We start from the raw sequence: 26196 nt of genomic DNA, 5'->3' as shown, positions 1-26196 counted from the left end.
ATAGTGGCAAAGTAGCCTCCCCTTCTCGATGTGGGGATCATCAGATTCCATGTTATAGCTCATATGATCTTATATGTCGGTAAAGGTCCTATCCCACATCAAGGTAAATGAAAAGGTATAAAGTTCTCACGAGAATGTTTTGATGCATTGACCAATGATGATGATGGTTTAAGGTTTTTTTTATGGTTTTACTCATGTTTTAAGATATTGGTCATGGACCTCATGATTTATATTGATTATTTCCTATATTCATTGTTCATGCATGCTTCTCACATACTTAGTACATTTCATGTAATAACGCATATGTTTAACCTATATTATATTATAATGTAGGGACGGACGATCATCGTGCACCTCCTATTCGTGAGTAGAGCTGAGTTTGTTTACCTTCACTATGGTGAGACCTCATGGTTCGAGGATGAGTTATTTTGTTTCCTTTATTACTATTCATCTTCCTTATGTTGTCATGTGTAAGGTAGGAGTTTGTCTTGTGCCCCCATCGAGTTAGTAGAGGCATGTTGGATTTTAGAGGGTCTATGTTGTCGTTTATTTTGAGTTTGAGACTTATGTCCTTTTATTGAGACTTTACTACCGCTTCTATGTTGTTGCTTATCTATTTTACTTACCTTATGTATGCTCATGAACAATATGCTAAGAGACTTGGTTGGGTCCCTCGGGAGTCTAATCGCCGTATCACACCTAAGATCTCAAAACTGGATCGTGACATCAACCAAAATTTTAAAATATTTAAAATCGTTATATTGTGATTTATAGTCTTTACGTCAATTTTAAATATATAATTAAATATTTTAATTTGTTAATTATTATAATTTATAATATTTTTAACATATTTGAAATATATAACAAATTAAAAAAATACAAATAAATTAAAAAAAAATATTGAAGGAAACCACAACAAACACAGAACTTAAGCAGACACGTTATTCATTAGTTAACCTCTCATGTATAAGAGAGAGAGAAATACTGCATTCTAAATTCATAGGCGGTGGAGAAAAACTTCACTAAATGTAAGGCAGCAATTTATTTAATATGAATGGGAGGGGGAGATTAAATCTTATCCAAAAGAAATTAATTGAAAAGCTCACCAAAATTTTCCATTTATTTAGTAATAATCAATAATTGCCACGTACATGCATAATTATCATACATTTATTTAAGTAGATAGGTTTATAAATATTTTTAGCCATGGATGATTTCAGAAGAGTTAAGGGTAGGCCGAAGAAATATTGGGGAGAGGTGATTAGATAGGATATAGCGCAATTACAACTTACCGAGGACATGACCTTAGATAGAAGGGTGTGGAGGACCCACATTAGGGTAGAAGACTAGTTCATAGTCTTGTTATTGTTCCTTATTAATAGGCGTATTAGCGCACTATAATTCCGTGTGGTCTGATGTCTATTACTATTTATTACTTTCATTACTTTCAGTACTTTGACTGCTCTATCTTATCTGGATTGCTTTCGTTACTTGCTTTTCTATATCGCTTTGAACTTCTCATTCTTATCTGACTTCTTTTTTGATTTTACTGAGCCGAGAGTCTTTCAAAAATAGTCGTCCTACCTTGGTAGGAGTCAGGTCTGTGTACACTTTACCCTCCTCAGACCCCACGTTGTGGGATTTCACTGGATAGTTGTTGTTGATTGATTGATAGGTTTATAAATATTTTATTAAAATATTAATAAATTATAATGTATTGTAATTAATATTTTTTCATAATTATTTAAGATATTTTAGAAAGATAATACAAATAATATTTTATCAAATTCCAATCTATATATTATATTATCTAATCACCCATGGTATAATAAAACTCGCAAATTTTCATCTGTAAGTTTTTGACGTGGAACAAAACTAACTATAAATTTTTTTAGATGATGCATATAGCATTCTAAGGTTCGAGTGGAACTTTTCTATAAATACATATCTTACCTTTGTAACTTATAAATAGTAATATTAACGCAATTAAAAATAAGAGCTTCAAAAAACTACTAAAGCAATACGCTTATACTTCAGTGCTCCAAATTTTTCATATTTTTACAAAGTCTTCATCTCATTACATGTACTAACTGAAACCATCTCAAAACTGAGATCAACGTCATTCTAATCATGCCGAATCCTGTGCAATCACTCATCATCAGAGCGATCTATTTCTTCATGAGATTTTATTCACTTGCATTATTGATTTTGCTTATTTTTTAACAAATATGTTTAACTGTTAGTAAGTGGACCTAATGAATAAAATCAAGATGCATGTTTTCTCTTCACAACTAATTTGACTACATCTCTTATTATCTTATACTTTGATTATTATTCCATAGTAAATACGAAATTCCTAACTTTACTATCTCTCCTCACTAATAAAAAAAACTATTCCCCTCTTATGAGGGAAACCTAATGTCAAGACAAATTTAGACTTTATTCGAATGAAACTCGACGCCGAAAGATGTATCAATTGGTACTATACACATGAAAACTACGTTTTGTATTATTCTGTTGATGAAAAATACACTTACTGCAATTGAACTAATTAAGCATCTCCCTGTAAAGGACAGGACAGTAATTTCGTGCAAGTAACATTCCCTTTATAAAGAATTCCCTTGATGTAGACAACCTTCAGTGTACCTTATTCTTCAGTATAATATCTTTTCCCTTGTTTGAGTTTTGCGTCTCTCTCTCCACCGTTCAGCCATGGAAGATGAAGTGCAGGACTCTACCTCGTCAAACTCGCCTTGTGAAAGAAACCAACCAGTGAGATCAAGGTGGAACCCAAAGCCGGAACAAATCCTAATACTTGAGTCCATCTTCAATAGTGGGATGGTAAATCCACCAAAAGACGAAACAGTGAGAATCCGGAAAATCCTGGAGCAGTTTGGCGCCGTTGGAGATGCAAATGTCTTCTATTGGTTCCAAAACCGCCGGTCAAGGTCTCGCCGTCGTCAGCGACAAATTCAAGCGACCCCTAGTGCTGCCACCGACAGTAGTGGAGGTGGAGGAGAACAATCAGCAACATCTAGTAGAAGCGGTGCAATTCAGCTTGACCCTACTACTGCAAATTTTTGCCCCTCATCTGTTTTTTTCCCTATGACTGCACCTTCCAATTATCTTGTTCTTGGTTCCTCTTCCTCCTCCTCTTCTTCGTCTTCTTCTTGTGGAGGAGTTGTGGGAAATGCAAATGATGGCCTCATACCCTTTTCTAATCAAATGGGTCTTCCGGAAATTGAGCAAAACTCTTCTGTCACTTCAATTTTGTGCTCACCAACAGACGATCCCAACTTGCACTACCAAACCGGTATTGCTCTTGCTCAAGTTCCAGTGATCATTGGTGCACCATTTTTTTTAACCACAAGTATCTATTAATGAGTGTTTGAGTTTGTTAAAAACTTTTTTCTCACAATAAACGGTGGCATTTTTCTGCTTGCCACTCGGAACTTTTTTTTTGGGGGGGGGGGGGGGTAAAAGGCAGTAACAATTTCTAAGGAAAAAAAGTGTCTGAGTGAACTTTGAGAATCACTGCCTCTGATCCAAACTAAATGAATTTCTAGATTTTTTTTAGTCGAAATTGAATAATTTTTTACAAATCTAAGAATGTATTAATTTTCTTATTTTAAAGAAAATTTTAGAGAATCACTGCCTCTGATCCAAACTAAATGAATTTCTAGATTTTTTTTATAGTCGAAATTGAATAAATTTTAAAAATCTAAGAATGTATTAATTTTCTTATTTTAATGAAAATTTTAGAGAATCACTGCCTCTGATCCAAAATAAATGAATTTCTAGATTTTTTTATAGTCGAAATTGAATAAATTTTTACAGATCTAAGGATGTATTTATTTTCATATTTCAATGAAATTTTTATCTCTAGTTTTTAAAATTTTAAAATAAACTGGAAATAAGCAAAAAAATAATATTAATAAATTATCGTGTAATTAATGTTATTAATAATTTTCTTAAGAATGTGCGTCATCTCGAAAATTCATAAGTAATTCATTCCTCCTCAAATGGAGGAAGTATTACATATCCTACCTGATGGCTCTAGTCATATCTTTAGAGCAAATTTTGATGTTATCTCGGTTTCATAAATCATACGTATATACTTATAAATTTCATTTTTCAAGCAAAAAGAAAAGATTACATCATAACAACACAATTTGTTTTTTTTTTCTTTTGAATATTTACTACTATTTTTTTTGTATTAATTTGTTTGTCCGTTTGTAATTCGATATATAATTCAAGAAAAGTAAAAAGATTTTTTTGAATTTTGTATCTTGAAATAAAAATAGGTAGAATATATTAAAATGACTTTTAATTTTGTAGTATTAAGTATATCACATAGCTAGAAAAGTGAAATTTAAAGGTTACTAAAAAAGGAAAAAAATTTGAACGGATAAAAAAGAAATAAAGGAACAAATTGAAGCGGGGGAAATACTATTTTACTAGTCACTTGTGTTTCAGCGCATGTTACTGAAGTACAATGACATACTGTTTCAGGGTTCATCACAGTTTTTATTAATGGATTAGCAACTGAGCTGCCCAGAGGGCCACTTGACATGAAAGCTATGTTCGGTCCAGAAAACTTAGTCTTGTATCATTCCTCTGGGTTGCCACTCCCAGTTAATGAATTTGGTTTTATTGTTCAGAGTTTGCAGCATGGTGAAAGCTACTTCCTGGTAAGCTACCATTAACTCCCACCAAATTGCCAACACCCTCTCTTTTTTCCTTTCAATTATTCTGGAATCGTGCATTAAGATCAACATAAATTCGGTATCTTTTTATGTCTCTTTATGCTTCAAAAATTACGTGCTAGCTTATGAGATAATTTTAAAGGGGAGGTGCCTGCAATTTGCATTTTAAAGATTATGTGCTAGCTTATGAGCTAGATAATGAAGGAGTCCTCAATTCTTATTGCGTCTTCAATTTTTTTTCTTGTTAACTAATTATTAGATAGCTTGATAATCTTTTAAATTGGGAAAAAACTCATGAGGAATTTATGTGATAGTGTTACGATCGAATATCAAGCGGAAATCATCTTCTCAGAAGAAAGAAACACTAGGTTCCATGAAAGAGAAAAGGGAGAGAATAATTTCTTATTTTTGGAACTAAACACACTTTGCATAATAATCTGCTCACTTTGAAATCTTCTACATTCACCCTTTATACAATATAAAAAATAGACTATAACTAAAAGATATGGACACTCTGATCGGAATTTGCTGTAGTCTGTAAAACTATGTCCAACAACAATGGTAATATAATATTTTAAAGTCGGTGCTAATAAAACAAGAAGCAGCAATTCTTTAGTTGTTGTGGAGGGGTGAGGTTTTAAATTGTCAGCAATATTTGGAATTTTATTTCTGTAATTTGGGTAATCGTTTTTACAAATACTACATTAGCATACCGGACAGATATGATATGGTTTGTATTTTCAAGATCGATTCCGCTATTTCGTGGTATGATAAATTGATAATCATAATATGTATTTCAAATAATATATTTTTATATAATGAAAAATAATAATGTCTCTGATTTTTAAAAAAATGTTTCAATTATATCATATAAACGCATTACACATGTAAAATATACATTCAAAGGAAAGTACAAATAACATCTGTTGTTAATTAATTACATTAAAAAAATGATCAAAAATATCCTTAAACTATTTGAAATGAATAAAAATGTCCTTGCCGTCAATACTTTGGTCCAGAAATGCGCTTATTGTTATTTAATGGGTCAAAAATATCCTTTTTCAAATAAATATATTATTTATTATTTTTTTGAACACATTTTTTCCTAATAATATTTCTTTTATGAACAAATGTTTATTCTACTTCAATAAAAAAAATTAAAAATTAAAAATATTTCTTATTTTATTATAATTATGTTTTATCATTATTTGAAATAAAAATTAGTGATAGATTTATTATGATCTTATATATATGACATATATTATCTATTAAAACTTAGATTACATGAAATTATTTTTTTTTATTACTTAAAGTTGTATAAAAAAAGAAAATAAGAATAGAGTTCGTTAAAATAATATTTTTATAAGGAACAAGGTTTTTTAAAAAAAATATATTTATTCAGAAAAGAGCATTTTTGACCCAATTTGTAGCAATAGGGGCATTTTTGATCCATTAAATAACAAGGACATTTCTGAAACAAAGTATTGACGGCAAGAACATTTTTGGACCAAACTATAAACGGGGGGTATTTTTGTTCATTTCAAATAATTTAAGGACATTTTGACCCTTTTTCTTAAAAAAAAAGATATTTCAATAAAGACTAGTCAAAATTTCAACGTCTAAACATTTAGGAGCCGTTTGATTATTGGACAAGGACAAAACTAATACATAAATAATTAGTTATTCTTGTATTAATTTTATACCGTGTTTGGTTTATAAAGAGGATAAAAGTTATTCATTTATTAATTTTATACAATATTTAGTTGATAGATTTTTCAATGTTGTATAAAAGTTATTCATGTATTAATTTTATATGGTATTTGATTGTGTTTTTTGTAATAGTGGATAATTAATATTTATATAACTCATGAGAGAATCTATATATAACTTATACGGGAAAAAGGTGGAGTAAATCACATGAATATTAGTTATACATGTATACATAATAGATTGCACATTTATACTTGTCAATTTACTTTTAAATATTTCTAACTCAATAATTTCATAATTTATGCGAAGATAATAAATCAAATACAGTGAATAAAAATTCGAAATCAATAAAATAATTATACTAAAAGCATACAAATTTTCTCGATTATTTCACAGCTATCACTTCACTGTACTAAAAATTCTTTTGTGATCTCTCATTTCATCTTTTTTTTTTAAAAAAAAAAAGTTGTCACTACAAAAAAGCTTATCAATTTTAGAAATTCTCATTTTTCTCCACTTTTTTTTATATAGTTCAATTATACAATATAAATTTATGCTATTCGCTTACTTTTCTATTTTTAAATAATATATTAACTTACATTTGTATAAAAGTTATTCATGTGTTCATTTTATATGATTTTTTATTGCATTTTCGTAATCCTACGTAATGAACATTAACATAACTTATAAGAAAAACGATGTATAATGTTTTTGAGATCAAAGACTCAAAAAGGTATGTGGGCATTAATTATAAATGTATAAAAATAGTAAATTAATTATACATTTACTACTATCAATTTACTTTTAAATCTAACTCAATAGTTTAATTCGTAATTTATGCGAAGAAAATAAATTAAATAAATTGAGTAAAATGTCGAAATTGGTTAAATAATTACACTAGAAGCATAAAAATTTTCTCCGTTATTTCATAAATATCACTTCACTGTACTTCTAAAAATTCTTCTGTGATCTCTGTTTTCATCTTTTTAAAATTCTTTTTTTATCACTACAAAAAAGCTTATAATTGTTAAAAATTCTTGTTTTTCTCCACTTTTTTATAGTTCAATTATACATTATAAATTTATACTATTTGTGTACTTATTTGTTTTTAAATAATATGTTAATTTACAACAAATTAAACATACAATAATCAATAATTCAAGGATTGTAATCTCGTCCTGACTAAATACATAAATATTATCTACATAATTAATACTTGCATAACTAATACCTATATAGCTAATACCTACGTAACTAATACTTGCATAACTAAAACCTCATAACTAATATCTGCATAACTTATTCCTACGTAACAAATGTCTTCATAACTCTAACTAGTAACCAAACGACACTTTAATTTTATATTAATGTAAGGTTATAGATTATTAGTAGTATAATAATATATATAAATTATTTATGTAACTATATACTTCGATATTATATTTAAATTTTGATATTTAATTTATAAATGGCGTATACCAAAATGATTAAAAATGTATATCATATACCATATACCATATACCATATCAAATATTATAATTTCAAAATTATGATATTAAAACTTTCAGTTTGGTATGGTACAACGTTCACCCCTAGTCGACAAACATATTACTCCCACAATTTTAATTTATTTGTTTGATTTTGACTTGATACAAAGTTTACGAAAATAAAGAAGATTTTTGACCATTGTGATTTTTTCTTTGTCTGATTTTGTCTTGGTATGCCATTTAGTAAAGTAAATTTTTTTAATCTTGTAATGTTAAACTAAAAGGATATATAATGTACTAAAATATAATTTAATCTTCCAATTTTAAATATGATACAAAAAGTTAAAATTAAAGAGCAGTCACCTTATTTATTTTCAAGCAATCTAAAAAGTAAATCAAGACAAATAACTTGAAAAAAGAGCAATAATAACTATGGACAAAATCAGATTCCTACTCTACGGATTACAAGATGCCAAAATAAGGAATTCAAGTAATAATGATGCGGAAAATAAAGACTGTCATGATAAAATATAAAGAAGACAAGGTATAACAGAAAGGTACCGATCAAATATCCAAAAATGTGTAACAACTACTATTTCAGTTTAGAGGTTATATATTCAGAGGAAGGGCTTAACTGTTAATATGTTAGAAAAGGATCGATTGTCTTGTTTCCTTTGACAATGTATTAGTTTCCTGAGAGCTCAACGTGTCGAGAAAGTGAAATTTTCAGTCACTAAATTGGAAGATTAGATCGATGCAGGAGGGTGAGTACTTAACTTGCGTGCTTAAGGCTACGATCTGTCGAATAGGTGAGCTGAAGAAGTCTTCTTTTGGTCTAATTTCATGATATTTGTGTGACACTGAGACTTGTAAATGCCCTGTATTAAATTATTTGAAAATCACCTTTGGACACATAGCTGTACCTTCCTACACGAAGGTTGAGCTACTAATATCTCTCATTTATCCGCATTTTCCCCATCAAAGAGATGAGACAAAGCTCAACGATATCAATGAAGAAGATGAAGAGACTGGCTTCCGTCTAGATTGTTCTTCGTAGCTGACTTTGTTTTTTATTTTAATTTAGTTTGTTTCTTTTTTGTTTCACCCTTTAATCGGATTTTGGTCTATATGGGCCTGTATCAGATTGTGCTATGTTTGTACAACTTTTTTATAAAAAAAAAATATATAAGAAAGCAAACACGTGATATGTATTTACAATACACAATTATAATTTAAAAGAATTATAATTCGTAACTACATATATTTAGATTTTATAATGAATTTCTCTCTCCTCTCTCCTTCCTCCTCCCTTGCCTCTCCTCTCTCTCTTCTTTTATTTGCCTCTCTCTCCTCCCTCTCCCGCGGTATCTGGCTCGCCTCTCTCCTCTCTTTGTCCCCTCTCTCTCGCTTAGGGCTGGGCATAATCTGGTTCAAATCGAAAAAAACCAATCAAACCGATTTTTTTTAAATCTGGTTCGATTTTTTGGTTTATTCGGTTTGGTTTGATTTTAAATTCTAAAAATTTAGTTATTCAATTCGGTTTTTGATTTTTAGCTATTTTATTTCGGTTAACCGAAAAATTAAAATTTATTTATATACTCTCCACAGTAGAGGCCTGAATTCTGTTGTCTAAAGCCATAGGGTGTAGCCTATAGGAGGATTACGTGTGTACTGAATTTCTTTATATATATTCTTATTGCAATTCACTAGATCTCTTTATATATTTTTTGTACAAAATTTGTTTTTTTTCTTGCGTCTATTTTACTCCTTTTCTTGTGTGAATATTAGTTTTGTGTGTGTGTTATATTTTATCTTTGTGATTGAAACATACTCGCAGTGGTATATTTTTAGAAAAAATCATATGAAGGACTGAAGGAGGTGAGTTTGTTCAACTAATCTCAATCAAAAATCAAATCGAAATAAACCGAATCAAAATTATGAAAACCAAACTGAACCAAATTTATTTTAGTTTAGTTTGGATTAAAATTTTCACAAATCGAAAATCAAAAAACCGAATCAAAATTTGTAAACCTAACCGAACTGACCAAACGCTCAATCCTACTCTCGCCTCTCTCTCTCTCTCTCTCATACACACACACAGACAATACAAATACAAATGGTAACAGTCATACAAATACAAATAGTGACAATCAATGATACAAATATAAATGGTAACACAAACACATATGGTAACACATAAATACAATACACAAGGCAATAGATGAATACAAATACACATGAATACAACTACAATTTTTTTATGAATTACAACAATGATACAATTGTATTAGTCAATACAAATTATATTTGGATAAAAACTATATTCGTTAATATACTTGATAAAATTGATTTGCATAATTGAATTGAATACAATAGTCTTTGATAAAATTGTATTCATTGATGCAAATTAATTGTATGTGTGATACAATTATCGATCAGATATACAAATCAATTATATTTCTCTCTCACCTCTCTTCTCTCTCTTACATCTCTCCCGCCTCTCTTCTCCTTCTTCCAATCTCGCCAGCTTCTCTCCTCCTTCTAGTAGCTAGTTTTTGATATAAGTTAATTGCATCAACTGTATTCGAATACAGTTATCGATCAGATATATAAAACGATTCGATTTCTCAAGACATGATGTCATCTACTCCAACCCACCAGTAGGTAAGCCTAACCCATAGTTCATAGTCAGAAGCAACGGGCTATCAAGCGGAAGATAGTCAAAAGAAGCAAGTGAATCAATAATAATAAGAATAAGAAAGGGAACAAAGTAATACATCCATAAAGACCCATCCCCAAGACCTGACATCAGTCAGTAATTGAGCATCTAAACAAAATAAGAGTACAAGACTTTTACAAATAAAAAATAGGTACATGCAGTCTTCGAAAGAAAATAAAGCCTAGTCCTAGCCCAAAATAGATGGAAATCGACAACTCCGAACGCAAGGAGCTCACCCAATCTCCGATGCAAGCTGCTCTACATCAAGCCTTAATCACCGACGATAACCCATACTATAATTTACAAGGTTCAGAAGTGTAGTATGACTACCAAACGAATGGTACTCAGTAGGCATAGGCCGACTAAGCTCCATAGATAAAGCAAGTATACATAACATATAACTAAGTAAATACATCATAAGTAACTAATTAGGAGCTAAACAAGCTAGTACATGAAATAAGGGCAAAGAGAGAGGATGCATAGAGAACAAAACAGAGTCAAGAAATGCACCTGAAAGTACAAGCCAACAATCTATTTACAATAAGAAGGCCCTATAAGAGTCAACTAATCAAGAACGAAGTACTGACTGTCACCACTAATCACATAGCCACCTAAGTACTAATCTAGCTCAACCTAACAGGGAGTACCAACAACAAATACAACATAAAATAAGTACAAGTATAATCAAACAACAATCGACCGGACGTCCATACCCCTCAAAATGTACAAACAATGACAAATATACCCCCGATTCCCATAAAATCGGGGGACCAAACAACAACCAATTATAATTTAATAAGCGATGCTAATGAATGCAAATTTTTCATCATATCATCTGTATCCATCAATCACTAGTGCCATCTTTAACCAGAGACTTTAACCCAAAGCGTATAGACCTACCTCGGCTTGTGGTCTGCCAGGTAGGACCCATATAGCTTCCTCATCCGGTACTCTTGTACTCTCTGCCAGAGGGGCCCACAGGAAATACGGGTAGTCTGTATACACTGCCTGGTTCCGAACCAGGTCTTATATCAAGTCATCTTTGTCATGGTATCTGAGGAATGAGTAGCCAAATCAAGTAGGAAAGGGCGACGATGCGTCGACTAGTCAAGTAAAAGCTGAGTGCATCCAAGATGCCTCTAGTGTCTAAAAATCAATTTATGAAAAGGATCACATCCTCGACACCTCGTAAGCTTCAAAAATCAGTGTACCAAAGTAGTTCAGGTGGTACGACTCCTGTTAAAACCAGTTTAAAAGAGTAATAATGTAAAAATGTGGTTTCTCAAAAATAGTAGTGAAAAGTCCAATGTATGCACCGGGAGCGTACTAAAAAACTCGTAAAAATGCTCAACCAATGCAATTAATACCATCACAACATCTGAATAAGGCATATGCAATCAGAAATACAATACCACTCTTATCACGCAATTAAGGTGGAAAGAACTAACTTGGGATTCAACCACTCCACGAACACGGCCTCGAGCACAACAATATAGTAATAGCTCAATATAAGCATAACATGCCGAATAAATTATAATAGGCCTACCACTAATCGATAAAAGAGGGAATCAAGAAGAGCTCCAGAATCAATAGGGGAAGACAAATAACTCAAGGATCGATGCCCTACTCCAATCATATTTTTCCATCCTACAACCAAGTATGACTAAGACAAACCTACGGCTAGAATGAGCCACTAAGGTCTCAGGCACTAGTACAAGGCACACCATCAAAGATAAGCCCAATCGGAAGCTACACCTAGTTAGAAGGGCAACAAACCATACACTAAAGCATTAAGAGATCAAACCTAGCCTAAGGACGTTGATATAAATCCTAAAAAGGATAAATGCTAAGGCAATACCACAAATGAGGTCTATAGCCAAAAATAAGGGTTTTACGGAACTATTCTAGTCTAAGTCTCAACTGCGAACCAAGAAAATGGAATAGGAGGAGGAGAACTCTAATCTCGGAAAATACCAACCTAAATCATATGTGATATATACTAAATGATATCTAATAAAACTTAGTTAAAGTGGGAGACCGTAGCCTACCTCAAAGCCGATCACGAGTGCTCCATATCCACCAAATTGAAGTTTTTCACCTTTGAATCACCTTCAATTACCGCCACACTAATAAAATATTGTTCTTCTCATCAATATGGATGTTTTGACACCAAAATTATATTTTTCAGAGATGGACCCAAAATTGGATCTAAATTGAGATTGTGGGATCCGCATGGGAAATCTCAAAATCGACTCCGTGAAAAAGTTCATTTGAGCTTACTAATCTTGTGTCCCAATTTATGGCACAATTCAATGCTCAGAAGTAAAGAAATCAGCCCATGAAATCATTTTCACCATTAGAGCTTAAGAAAAGAGAGAGAGAGAGAGAGCAGTCCCATTAGGATGGAAATTTACCTCAAACAACAAGTCCCCCGCATTCCTCGAGATCTCCAATGCCTAGCCACAAAAATCCTGAACATGTTGGACTTCAAATCAGCCAAAATGAAGTCTCCTAGCTCTAGTTTTCACATTTTTAAAATGAGAGAATAAGGTGAAAACGGGTTTTGAAGGACTTTAAGTCTCCAGGAATTAATCCTCCACGAACGCGGAGCTTCCATGCTCGCAAACACGGAGAAAAACCTAACTAACCCTCATAAACATGGAGCTTCCATTACATCGAATGCAGAGAAAAAAATTTTGCTGCACCAGCAGCAGTACACCAACACACTTCCAAGTTAAGGAAAAGTTCCGATAGGGACTCGGAACTCGTTCAATATCCCGTGAACGCAAATAATCTATGTTACTCCACTTAATTTGACGTGTTGGACTCAATGGCACACTCTAAAATTTCATCTGACATCATCTCCTCAAAAAGTGGGTCCCACACCTAAGCGCAATTATAATCCAAAATCCATAAGAAGACTCAAAATAAGATCAAAAGCCTCGAGAACTGCATGAAAGGTCGTTCTAGATCAAAATCAGCATTCTGAGCTAATTTCATTGATGGAATTTTAATCTGAGCATGTTTACCAAGAATGTTGACCAAAGTCAAACTTAGACTAAAGCTCAAAAGCTAAAACGCCTAATGGCTCAAACTCACACCGTAAGCCTTAGGACTCAAGGTGAACATGCTACTAGTCTAGAATAACAATTTCAGAGCTAAAGGAACCATGAAGTTCTTACTGAAGTCAACCGTTGAAACTCAGGAAGCTCCAAAACATAGAAACTTGTATAAAATCCAAACTAACGATCAGGCGATCGAACTGTCAGTGTCAACAAGTCAAAATGAGTAGCGTTGCTACAAGAAATCTCTAAATGTTGAAAAGATAGAAAAATAGAGGAAATGACGTGGAGGGTCATTAAACTCTCCTAAATATCTCTCTTCCTCTCCTAGTCTCGCTCGCCTCTCTTCTCCTTCTAGTAGCTAATTTTTTATATAAATTAATCATATAAATTATATTTATGATACAATTATCAATTAAATATATAAATCAATTGTGTGTCTATCCTCTCTCTTCCATATCTCGCTCGCCTTTCTTCTCCCTCTCTTAATCTCGATCACCTCTCTCCTCCTTGTAACATGTAGCTACAAATCATAATTAATAAACTATAGCTAAGGAGCCTTATTATGTGATACAAATCAGATTACTTGAATAAACCAATGTGGAAGAAAAAATAAATAAATTAAAGACAAGAATTGTACGATATTCAAAATTTGATAATAAACTTCCCAAATTCAAAAGATGTGCTAAGAACTCTAATTGATATTAGTATTCAGAATAACAGATTAAAGCTATTTTATGATACTAATAGAGTCAATTCAAGAACTTATGTCAAAAGTAATTTAGACCCCTATTTCGAAGAAATTAAAAACAATAATTAGTATAAGACTAATTACCTTATTTAATTTACGAATAAGAACCAAATATATCAAGTTGAAGAACTAATCTTACCTCTTAAGAATCATTCTTATAAGATTGTAAGATAAATCTCAAGTAGCCACACACAAATGTGTAAAGAAGAGAAACTCTCAATTAATAATAATGTTGTCTAACAAAAATAATAAACTAAACCCCTACACATAGGAGAAAAACTATCTCAAATAGAATGGGATAAGAATCTACTTTTATGGAACTAATAATATCTAACTAGAAAAACATATGAAAGTACTATCAAAAATTCTTTCTTAAGAAAATAAGGAAAAGTTTTCAACTTTAACAAAAATATATGGGCCCTTCCCAAGTCACTTGTACGTGAATTTTTTCTGCTTTTGGATGAGGATTTTAAGCTCTTTTTTGGGCATAAATTCAGCCCTATGTGGGTCCCAATCTTCTTCCATTTGGACTTGGACTTGAACCATAAAATATGTGTAAAACTTAGTTCATTTTTCTTCAATTCTTGGACTTGTTCTTGGGCTTTTCTTACATGATAAATATCTTCTTAGTTTTCCATTAAAGCCCAACTATCTTGGCTTGCAAATCCTTTTCTTGAGACCTTGATAATTGTCTTCTTAGGGCTTCTGTAGCATCATCCTTGTCCATGGAGCTATCATACCCTTCTTCTTGAAAAGAATTTTTCCTTGAATTTTATCCTACATCAAACAAGAAAAAGTCAACAACATTGAAAGTAGCACTTACTTGATACTTACCGGGAATATCTCGGCAAATCCAAATTGTGAGCATTGTCTCCAATTCGCTTGAGAACTTTCAAGGACCCATCGCCTCTAGGATGTAATTTAGACTTTCTTTTGGAAGGAAACCGTTCTTTGAGCATGTAAATCCAAATTAAGTTCCTAGGCTAAAAAATGACTTATTTTCACCCTTTGTTTTTTCTCAAGACAACTTGTTTATTCCGCCTGTCAATGGCCAATTTAGTCTGCTCATGTATCTTCTTCATTGTCTCAGCTTTATTCTTTCCATCAAGACTAGCAACATAATTGGTAGGCAATGAAACTAAATCAAGGGGAGTAAGGGGGTACAAACCATAAACAACTTCGAAAGGAGAAGATCCAGTAAAAAAAATGAATAGTTCTATTATAAGCAAATTCCACCAAAGGCAAGTCAACCTACCAAGAAGTTAATTTATCTTTCAAAACAACCTTCAACATGTTACCTAAAGTTCTATTCATCACATTTTCATCAGTTTGTGGGTGAAAAGAAGTAGAAAATAATAATTTGGTCCTTAACCATTTCCAAAGAACACGCCAAAAATGGCTTAAAAATTAACATCCCTTTCACTAACAATAGTTCTAGGTATGCCATGTAATTTCACAATCGCTTTAACAAATAAATCAGCCATATGAGATGCATCATTAGTTTTCAAGCATGAAATGAAATGGGCTATCTTGGAGAATCTTTCCACCACAACAAAGATACTATCCTTGCCATACTTCATTTTTGGAAAACCTAAGACAAAATCCAAATAGATGTCTAGCGAAGGTGAAATTGGAACAAGAAATGGAGTATACAACTCATGGGAAAAATCCTAGATTTAGCATGTTTACATTCTAAAAATTGTGTACAAAAGTTTTCTATGTCCTTGCGTATGGAAACCCAAAAGAAATTTTCAGCATGTATATCTAATATATTTGGCACTCCAAAGTCTCCCATGTGCCTCTCTTACAAAAACAATCATGAAATGAACATATTGGCACACACAACTTATTTTCCTTGTAAAGGAACACATCACACAGAGTGAACTTCTTAAAGGATCACTTCAAACATGCAGCATAAGCAAGTCCAAAGTTTGAATCATTAGCAAACAAAGTTTTCAAATTCCATCAACTTAGAAGTAGGAGTAGAAATAAGAACATACCTTCGAAATAATGCATCAGTCACCACATTGTCCTTACCTTGTTTGTATGAAATAACATAAGGAAATGTCTCAATGAACTCCACCCACTTGGGATGTAAACTCCACCCACTTGGGATGTCGTTTTGTTAATTTAGCTTGGCTTTTCAAGTATCTCAATATTTTATGGTCAGTTTTTATCACAAACTCATGCGGCCATAAGCAATGTTGCTAAGTAGTCAAAGCCTTTGCCAAGGCATACAATTAATGATCATAAGGAGAATAATTCAATGTAGATTCACTCAATTTCTCACGAAAATATGCAATATGCAATAGGCTTAGAATATTGCATTAAAACAACCCTTATACCCTTTCCACTAGAATTACATTCAACTTCATAAGATTTAGTAAAATCAGGTAATTACAACAAAGGAGTAAAATATAACTTATCTTTCAAGACATCAAATTCATGGTTTTGTTCTTTTTCCCAATTGAACACCTTATCATTTTAATTACTTCTGTTAGTGGTGTAACAATTGTACTAAATTCCATCACAAATGTCCTATAAATGCTAGCAAGTCCATGAAAAATCCTCACTTCAGTCACGATCTTAGGGATAAGCTAGTCTTTTATTGCTTTAATTTTATCTTCATCAACTTCAACACCATTTGAGCTAACAACAAAATCAAGAAAGATTACTTTATCGATACAAAACGTGAATCTTTAATAGATTAGTATACAATTGTTTCTCCCTAAGTACATCATAAGCTAACCTCAAGTGTTACACATGTTCTTTAAGAGATATAGAAAAGATAAGAATATCATCAAAATACACCATAACAAATTTGACATAAAAATCATTAAGTTTTGTCACAAACCACTCATACAATCCATACTTAGTTTTAAAAGTAGTTTTCTACTCATTGCCATGATTCATTCAAATTTGCTAGTATTCACTTTTTAAAACAATTTTATAAAATATTTTAGAGCTATGCAATTGGCCAAGCATATTATCTAGGTGGAGAATAATATGTCAATACTTTACCACTATTTTGTTGATGGCACAACAATCCACACACATCCTGCATGTTCCATATTTTTGTACCAAGAGCACGGGAACAAAACATGCGCTCATACTGTTTCTCACAAAGTGCTTTTCAAGAAATTCCTCTACTTGCCTTTGTTGTTATCTTCTTTTATTGGGATTACTTCTATAAGAGTGTCATGACCCAAGCCAGGGCCTAGATATGACAGGTGAATGAGGAACCCGGAGGTATCTCACCCAAGCCTCTTAGCATTCATTTGGCCTTTCTTAGGCGATGATAATAAACAATAAGCGAAAATAAAAAGGGAAATAGGACTAAGGGAAATATAATAGAATAAGAGTAAATAACAACCTCAAATCATCAACATTTGTCCAACAATACCTCTACATCTTTAGACTTGGCGGGGGATAAGACAAGTCCCTATCTCACCCTCAAAGAAATAGAAATAAGTACCATAAAATGTATCCAAAAGTCTTTACATAACGTAAGCTAAGAAGGGGAAGGAATGTTATTCTCAGAACTTGGTAACTCACCAAAGTAGTAGCCTTCAACAAATCAACTAGCCACTTGGAGGTGAATGTGGAGCAACGCCGGTCCCTACATGGTGATATCATGTAGGCAAAAGAGTATGCGTTAGTACTTTGAATGTATTAAGTATGTAGGCATGCAATTCAATGAAAATGTTAAAGGCATTCTAAGATAAGATACATAAGTAGATGAATGCATATTATAAATACACATAAATAACATTAAAACATTTATTTTATTAGAAGATGACCATAGCCGACATTTAAGACCATGCGAGCTATTACATGGAATCCAACATAACCCCCTATGTTGGCACATGGAGACTACTTTACGGGTAGAACTCCATCTACTTCATTCATTTCTTTAATATTAGGGCTATTTGAGGACCAACTAACTTAATCCTACAAGGGCTCCTATGTTGGTGCATAGTTAATGAGACAAGGGGTTGCTACTGGGATTTTCTTACCGAATCTCACCTCAATGCCCCATTTGGTGCCAAGTCAATCCCATGAAATAGTTTACTATAACATAAGAGCATAATCATTTACATAGCTTTAAATCATCAAAGCATCATTAGGTAGAATAACTCAATAAAACTCTTCTTTGATTTACAAAAGAGAGAATTGGCCTTTCACAAGTGGAATCCATCATTTCATAATCATTTCATCATTCTTTCTTTTTATAAGACTCCGTTTTGATCATAGACATTTGCTTTCATAAACATTCATTTTGGAGTCAAAGATTTTTATTCAAACTTCATTGAAACATAATGAAACTTGGTGGGTTCTATTCAATCAACTTTCAAATCATTTAAATCAATGCTAGCATGCGTGAGAGTAATGGAATGCATCAATTGAGACATCTTTAAAAACATCCTACCAATACACTTGAGAACTCCTTTTATGCCTTTATATAAACACCTTTGATAAATCAACCATTTTATGAATTAAGAGTCAATATAAGCTAAGATAGATAAATAAACTTCAAGTATTCAAGAATCTATACATTTGAAATCATAATGTTAAAACTGATAAAATTCATCATTTGAAATGAGCTATTAGGTTTAGAAAAATACTTGAGCTCCGTTGGTGGAAGAACCCATGAATGAGACCCACATACCATGGGAATAAAGCCCTAATGCATCTTTGAAAATGAAGACTTGAAGGTCTCGAAGTGGAACCCTAGATTTGGAAGATGAAACCCTTAGGAGAACATGAGAGGAAAGAATTTTGTGTGTTTGAGTCTAAGTGTGAGAATAAGGGGTTTGGGATCATTTAGAGTCTTTAGATAGGGTAATTTTAGTCTCCAAAATGACCACACTTTGATGATAAAATATGAAAAAAGACTAAAATTCCCTTTCAAAATCTGGGCCCGACAGACCCTACAGATGGTCCTTACGACTCATAGGACTTTCTATGAGTCGTAGAGAGGACTCGTCTTGTAGGGTCATATAAATACCCTAAGGACTGACCCTCAAAAGTTTCTCTACAACTCGGCTATATAAGTCGTAGACACTTCTATGAATCATCAAAGGGACTCGTCCTGCAGGGTTAGAGATACCCTAAAGACCGAGTCTCTAATCTTCCTCTATGACTCATTTCTATGAGTCGTAGACTTGACGATGAGTCATAGACTCGAGTCGTCTAGTAGGGTTTGGAAAACCTGCAAATTAAAGTCTTTGAAATTTCTTGATGAGTCATTTCTACGACTCGTCTAAGCCTCTATGAGTCGTAACCTCAACTCATAAACTTGCCCCTCACTTGGTCTAATTTTCTTTCCCTCAGTACCCTCTCTACGAGTTGTTCCTATGAATTGTAGAAATACCTACGACTAGTAGGCGGACTCATAGAGTTGGGGAATATCACATTTTCAAAGATTTTTCCTTCGTTTTTGATCTTTCAACTTACAGGGTCTTACAATATCTCCCCCTTGGGAACATTCATTTTCAAATGAGATTTAACTAGCATAGAAAGGACATGGAACAAGGACTAGCAACCCAACATGAATACAATGACGCTTGAAATGTATAGAACACATGACTTTAAACTTTCAACTTCATGAACATGCATGCATATGAGGACTTAGGAAAAACTGAAACATAGGAGTCTTAAACAATTTGAGCATGAATAGCTTAGTACCTTAGGCTTGAGTAGAATGAAAAAGATGAGGGTATCACTTCATCATATCCGCTTTTGCTTCCCATGTAGCGCTTTCAACTTGTTGATTCCTCCAAATGACTTTGATGGATGAACTTCCATGTTCCTCAACCTTTAACTTGTCGATCCAAAATTTCAACCGAAACCTCTTAATAGGTCAAGTTTTCTTCAATATTCACTACTTTCAATGGTACAATGGAACTAGGATCACCCACACATTTTCTTAACATAGACACATGGAACAACAGATGAACCATGGCCATTTCCAATGGCAACTCCAACTCATAAGAAACCTTGCCAACACATCTTCAAATTCTATAAGGCTCTATGTACCTAGGGCTTAACTTTCCTTTCTTACCAAACCAAACTACACCCTTTATGGGTGAAACCTTCAAGTATACCCAATCGTTCACATTAAACTCAAGATCTCATCTACTAGTATCGGAATAGGAATTTTGGAGACTCTGAGCTGGCTTCAACCTTTCTCTAATTAGTCTCACCTTCTCTACATCATCAAGCACCAAATCACGACCCAACAAGGTCATCTCACCCACTTCAAACCAACCAATTGGAGACCTGAATTGTCTCCCATACAAAGACACAACCGGTTCCATATCAATACTTGAGTGGTAGCTATTATTATAGGTGACCTCAATAAGTGGTAGATGGTCATACCAACTCCTTTTGAACTCCAACATGCAATCCCTTACCATATCCTCTATTGTTTGAATTGTCCGTTCGGCTTGCCCATCAGTTTGAGGATGGAACGCGGTGCTTAGCTTCACCTTAGTACTAAGTCACCTTTGAAATGATTTCCAAAAATGAGAAGTGAATTGGGTACCACGATCCAAAATAATTGACAAAGGTACACCATGAAACCTTACCAATTCTCGAATAGAAACTTAGCATAATCTTCGGCACTATAGGAAGTCTTGATCGGTAGAAAGTGAGCTGACTTTGTCATTTTATCAACGATCACCCAAATCGAGTCATGCCATTTCTGAGTACAAGACAAACCTACTACAAAGTCCTTGTTCACATCTTCTCACTTCCAATTGAGGATTTCAATGTCTTGTGCCAAGCCACCCGACCTTTGATATTTGGCCTTAACTTGTTGGTAATTTGAGAATTTGGCCACGGACCTTGCAATGTCCTTTTTCATGCCATCTAACCAATAGATTTCCTTTAAGTCTTGGAACATTTTAGTCAAAACGGGGTGAATAGAATATGAATAATTATGAGCCTTGTTCAAGATCAAATCCCTTAGTCCATCCACATCTGAAACACATAACCGATATTGGTAATGAAGTACCCCATCTCCCCCTTGTCAAAAGACTTATACTTTCTTTTCTATCACCAACCTCTTTAACTCCACTAATGTTGGGTCAAGGTCTTGCTTTGTCTTAACGTCTACTATCAATAATGATTCGGACCCATTATGAACAACATACCACCATCATCGAAAACACTCAACTTCACCCCTAACCTAGCCAATCGGTGAACATCCTTCACCAACTCTCTCTTCCCTTCATCAACATGAGCCACACTCCCCATAGATATTCTTCTAAGTGCATTGACAACAACACTGGCTTTATTTGGATGATAATGCATACTCATAACATAGTCCCTGAGGAGTTCAAGCCACCTCCTTTGCCTTAGATTGAGGTCATTTTGAGTGAACACATATCGAAGACTTTTTCGTTCAGTAAACACATCCATATATACCCCATAGAGGTAATGCCGCCAAATCTTTAAGGTAAATACAACGGCCGCCAAATCAAGATCATGGGTAGGGTATTTAAGTTCGTGCACTTTAAATTGCCTAGAAACATAAGCTATAACTTTTCTATTTTATATCAAAACAGAATCCAAATCAACCCTTGTAGCCCACAATATACCATGAACCTTCTAATCCTTCTGGTAGAGTCAAAATAGGAGCTAAGGTAAGTCGATCTTTCAAATTTTGGAAACTCTTTTCACACTCATCCGTCCATAGGAATTTTGCCTTCTTTTGAGTCAATTTCATCATAGGAGATAAAATAGAATAGAACCATTCAACGAACCTCCTACAATATTTCGCTAGCCCCAAAAATCTCCTATTGTCCAAAGGAGATAATGGTCTAGGCCAATTCCTTACCGCCTCTATTTTTTTTAGGATCAACCTTGATCCCCTCACCAGACACTATGTGATCAAGAAATGCCACCTCCTTCAACTAAAATTCACATTTGCTAAATTTGACAAACAATTTTTTATCTCTCATGGTTTGAAGCATGAATCTTAAGTGATCCTTATATTCTTCCTCACCCTAAGAGTAAATCAAGATGCCATTAATGAAGACCACCACAAAAGTATCGAGGTAGGGTTTGAACACCCTATTCATTAGGTCTATAAACACCGCCGGTGCATTCGTCATCCAAAATGACATAACCACAAACTCAAAGTGACCATACCTTCTTTGAAGTGCCATCTTGGGAATATCACACTCCCTTACCCTTAATTGATGATAGCCGGACCGTAGGTCAATCTTTGAGAAATGACTTTCCCCTTGCAATTGGTCAAATAGATCATCGATCCTACATATTAGATAGTTGTTCTTAATGGTCTCCTTGTTCAATTGATGGTAGTCTATACACATCCAAAGCGACCCATCTTTCTTTCTCACAAATAATACGGGAACACCCCATGGTGAAATGCTTGGCCTTATGAACCCCTTTTCCAACAAATCCTTTAATTGTTCCTTTGACTCCTTTAATTTCGCCAGGGCTATTAGGTAAGGAGGAATGGAGATAGGTTGGGTATCAGAGAGATGATCGATATCAAAATTGACCTCCTTTTTGGGAGGGACACCGAGAAAGTCATCGGGAAAGATATCTAAAAACTCATTAACCACGGGATCGACTCAAGAAAAGGACTTTCAGAGTTGACATCCCTAACCCTCACAATGTGGTAGATGTAACCCTTAGCAATCAAATTTCAGGCCTTAAAACAAGAAATGTACCTACCCCTTTACTACCAAATCATGATCCTTCCATTCAAGAATATACTCATTTGGGAATTGAAACTTGATTCTATGAGTTATACAATCTATAGAAGCATAAGATACATGCAACCAATCTATCCCAAGTATAACATCAAAATCTACCATGTCAAGTCAATGAGATCACAAGGATCAACTTTATGTAAGATAGACACGGGACAAACCTTATAAACCTTTTTAGAAATAATCGACTCACTAACAGGTGTAGACATCAAATAAAGTTCTAACAACATTTTTGGTAACCCATCAAACCTATTAGCAAGTAATGGAGTAACAAATGAAAAATTGGCAACCGAATTTAATAACACATACACATCAAAAGCAAAGACCTTTAACATACCGATAACAATATTGGGTGATTCCTCAACCTCTTGTCTCCCATGCAAGGCATAAAAGTGGTTCGTGCATTGGCCACTTCCTTGAGCTTAATTGGCCTTGAGGCCTACCACCACCACCTCTAAAATCTCTAGCTTGGTGACCTAGTTTACCACACTTGAAGCATGCATTGGAGCCAACTAAGAATTCCCCTTTGTGAGTCCTTCCACACTTCTTGCAAGCAGGGAAATCTTGAGCACCTTCTCCCTTGGAACCATTGGATTTGCAACCTTTTCCTTATTGAACCTTGGAGGAAGAGTGTTGGTGGAACCTTGCCCTATGAATTGTTGCCCACCTTGGCCCTTTTAACTACCATTATAACCAGACCTTTGAGAATTGAACCCTTGACCATCAACTCTATCCTTCTTGAATCCTCTTGACCTATCCATCAACTTCTCTTCCTTAATTTGTTCCGCATATGTCATGAGTCGGGAGATATCCATCTCCTTTACCAACATGGCCGTCTTGCACTCCTTGGACACCAAACTAGAAATGCCAGAAATGAACTTGCTCATCCTTGTCCTTGGGTTGAAGAGAATGAAAGGAGCATACTTAGACAATTAAGTGAATTTGAGGGCATACTCCCTCACACTCATTCTCTCTTGATGAAGGTTATTCAACTCTTGGATCATTGTCTCCCTTAGCCCCTAAGGAAAAAAACAGTCTAGGAAGGCACCCTTGAGTTGTTCCTATTTTATGGGTTCCATAGCTTCATCCCTCTTAACAACCAATTATTTGAAGGCACTCTCATGATAGACACAATTTGATAAATCTCCACAATGAACTCCATAGGGTCCTCATCTACTTTGGAACCATTGAACTCGGGTGGATTCATCTTCTTGAAGTCCCAAATCCTAGAATCTTGAGTAGGAACTTGAGTAGGAGGAGGGAAAATGCCTTGGTTAGGTAGGTTGTCTACAGATTGGGCCAATAAAGTGATGATATTGGAAATATCCGCATGTGTCACTCCTTTCTCATGATGTAAAGCTTCAAAAACTGGAGAATTTTGGTCCTCATTATCAACCCCTACTCTAGGTGGAGGTACTCTTCTTGGAGGTATGATCTAGAAGACATAAAATGCTTTGTTATTTAGAGGAAATCTTAAAACAACTCTAGGGCACGACATGAATCATGAAAGAAGGGAAACGTTTCCTAAAAGTCCATAGTCTCCTATTCATAGTTGTGGAATGCTTCACAACCATGAATAAGATCCTATTTAACGCGATATGTTGGAATCCAAGGACCATTCAAAACCTGAATCTCTGATACTAAGTTTTGTCACGACTCAAGCCTATGACCTAGATGTGACACGGCGAATGATGAACCCGGAGGTACCTCACTCAAGCCTCTTAGCATTTATTTGTCCTTTCTTAGGTGATGACAATAAACAATTAGTGGAAATAAAAAGGAAAAAGGGACTAAGAGAAGCATCATAGAATAAAAGTAAATAACAAGCTCAAATCATCAACATTTGTCCAACAATACCTCTACATCTTTAGACTTGGCGGGGGATAAGACAAGTTCCTAGCTCATCCTTAACGAAATAAAAATAAATACCATGAAATGTATCCAAAAGTCTTTACATAACGTAAGCTAAGAAGGGAAATGAGTATTGTTCCTGAAATATAGGAACTCACTAACGTGGTAGCCTTCAACGAATCAACTAGCCACGTGAAGGTGAATATGGAGCAATACTGGTCCTACTTGGTGATATCATGTAGGCAAAAAAGTATGCGTTGGTACTTTCAATGTACTAAGTATGCGTTAGTACTTTGAATGTACTAAGTATATAGGTATGTAATTCAATGAAAATGTTAAGGCATTGTAAGATAAGATACATAAGTAGGCACATGTATAAGAAATTAACATAAATAACATTAAAACGTTTATTTTGTGGGCAGATGACCATAACCGACATTTAAGATAATGCGAGCTATTACATAAAATCCAACATAACCCCCTATGTTGGCACAGGGAGACTAATTTCCGGGTAGAACTCCATCTACTTCATTCATTTCTTTAACATTAGGGCTATTTGAGGATCAACTAGCTTAATCCTACAAGGGCTCCTATGTTGGTGCATAGTTAATGAGACAAGGGGTTGCTACTGGGATTTTCTAACCGAATCCCACCTCAATGCCCCATTCGGTGCCAAGTCAATCCCATGAAATAGTTTACTATAACATAAGAGCATTATCATTTACATAGCTTTAAATTATCAAAGCATCATTAGGTAGAATAACTCAATAAAACTCTTCTTTGATTTACAAAAGTGAGAATTGGCCTTTCACAAGTGGAATCCATCATTTCATCATTCTTTCTTTTCATAAGACTCCCTTTCGATCATAGACATTTGCTTTCATAAACATTCATTTTGGAGTCAAAGATTTTTATTCAAACTTCATTGAAACATAATGAAACTTGGTGGGTTCTATTCAATCAACTTTCAAATCATTTAAATCAATGCTAGCATGCGTGAGAGTAATGAAATGCATCAATTGAGACATCTTTAAAAACATCCTACCAATACACTTGAGAACTCCTTTCATGCCTTTATATAAACACCTTTGATAAATCAACCATTTCATGAATTAAGAGTCAATATAAGCTAAGATAGATAAATAAACTTCAAGTATTCTAGA

At 33.8% G+C, this 26196-nt stretch overlaps 1 protein-coding gene across 1 annotated transcript; it reads left to right on the top strand.

The window, feature by feature from the left end:
• The first annotated feature begins 2672 nt into the window (after positions 1-2672).
• On the top strand, positions 2673-4706 carry LOC129885022 (WUSCHEL-related homeobox 11-like). The gene is made up of 2 exons (XM_055959265.1): positions 2673-3313; positions 4513-4706. The coding sequence occupies exons 1-2, from the start codon at positions 2713-2715 to the stop codon at positions 4704-4706; spliced, it is 795 nt and encodes a 264-aa protein (XP_055815240.1). The 5' UTR covers positions 2673-2712.
• The last annotated feature ends 21490 nt before the right edge of the window (positions 4707-26196 follow it).

Source organism: Solanum dulcamara, chromosome 4, assembly GCF_947179165.1.
Source record: "Solanum dulcamara chromosome 4, daSolDulc1.2, whole genome shotgun sequence".
Taxonomy (NCBI): domain Eukaryota; kingdom Viridiplantae; phylum Streptophyta; class Magnoliopsida; order Solanales; family Solanaceae; genus Solanum; species Solanum dulcamara.
This window is presented reverse-complemented; position numbering and strand designations above follow the sequence as displayed.

Coding starts and splice junctions, on each gene's coding strand:
- LOC129885022 (XM_055959265.1), top strand. CDS start 2,713: ATGGAAGATGAAGTGCAGGACTCTACCTCGTCAAACTCGCCTTGTGAA. Junction 3,314..4,512: donor CAACTTGCACTACCAAACCG/GTATTGCTCTTG, acceptor ATACTGTTTCAG/GGTTCATCACAGTTTTTATT.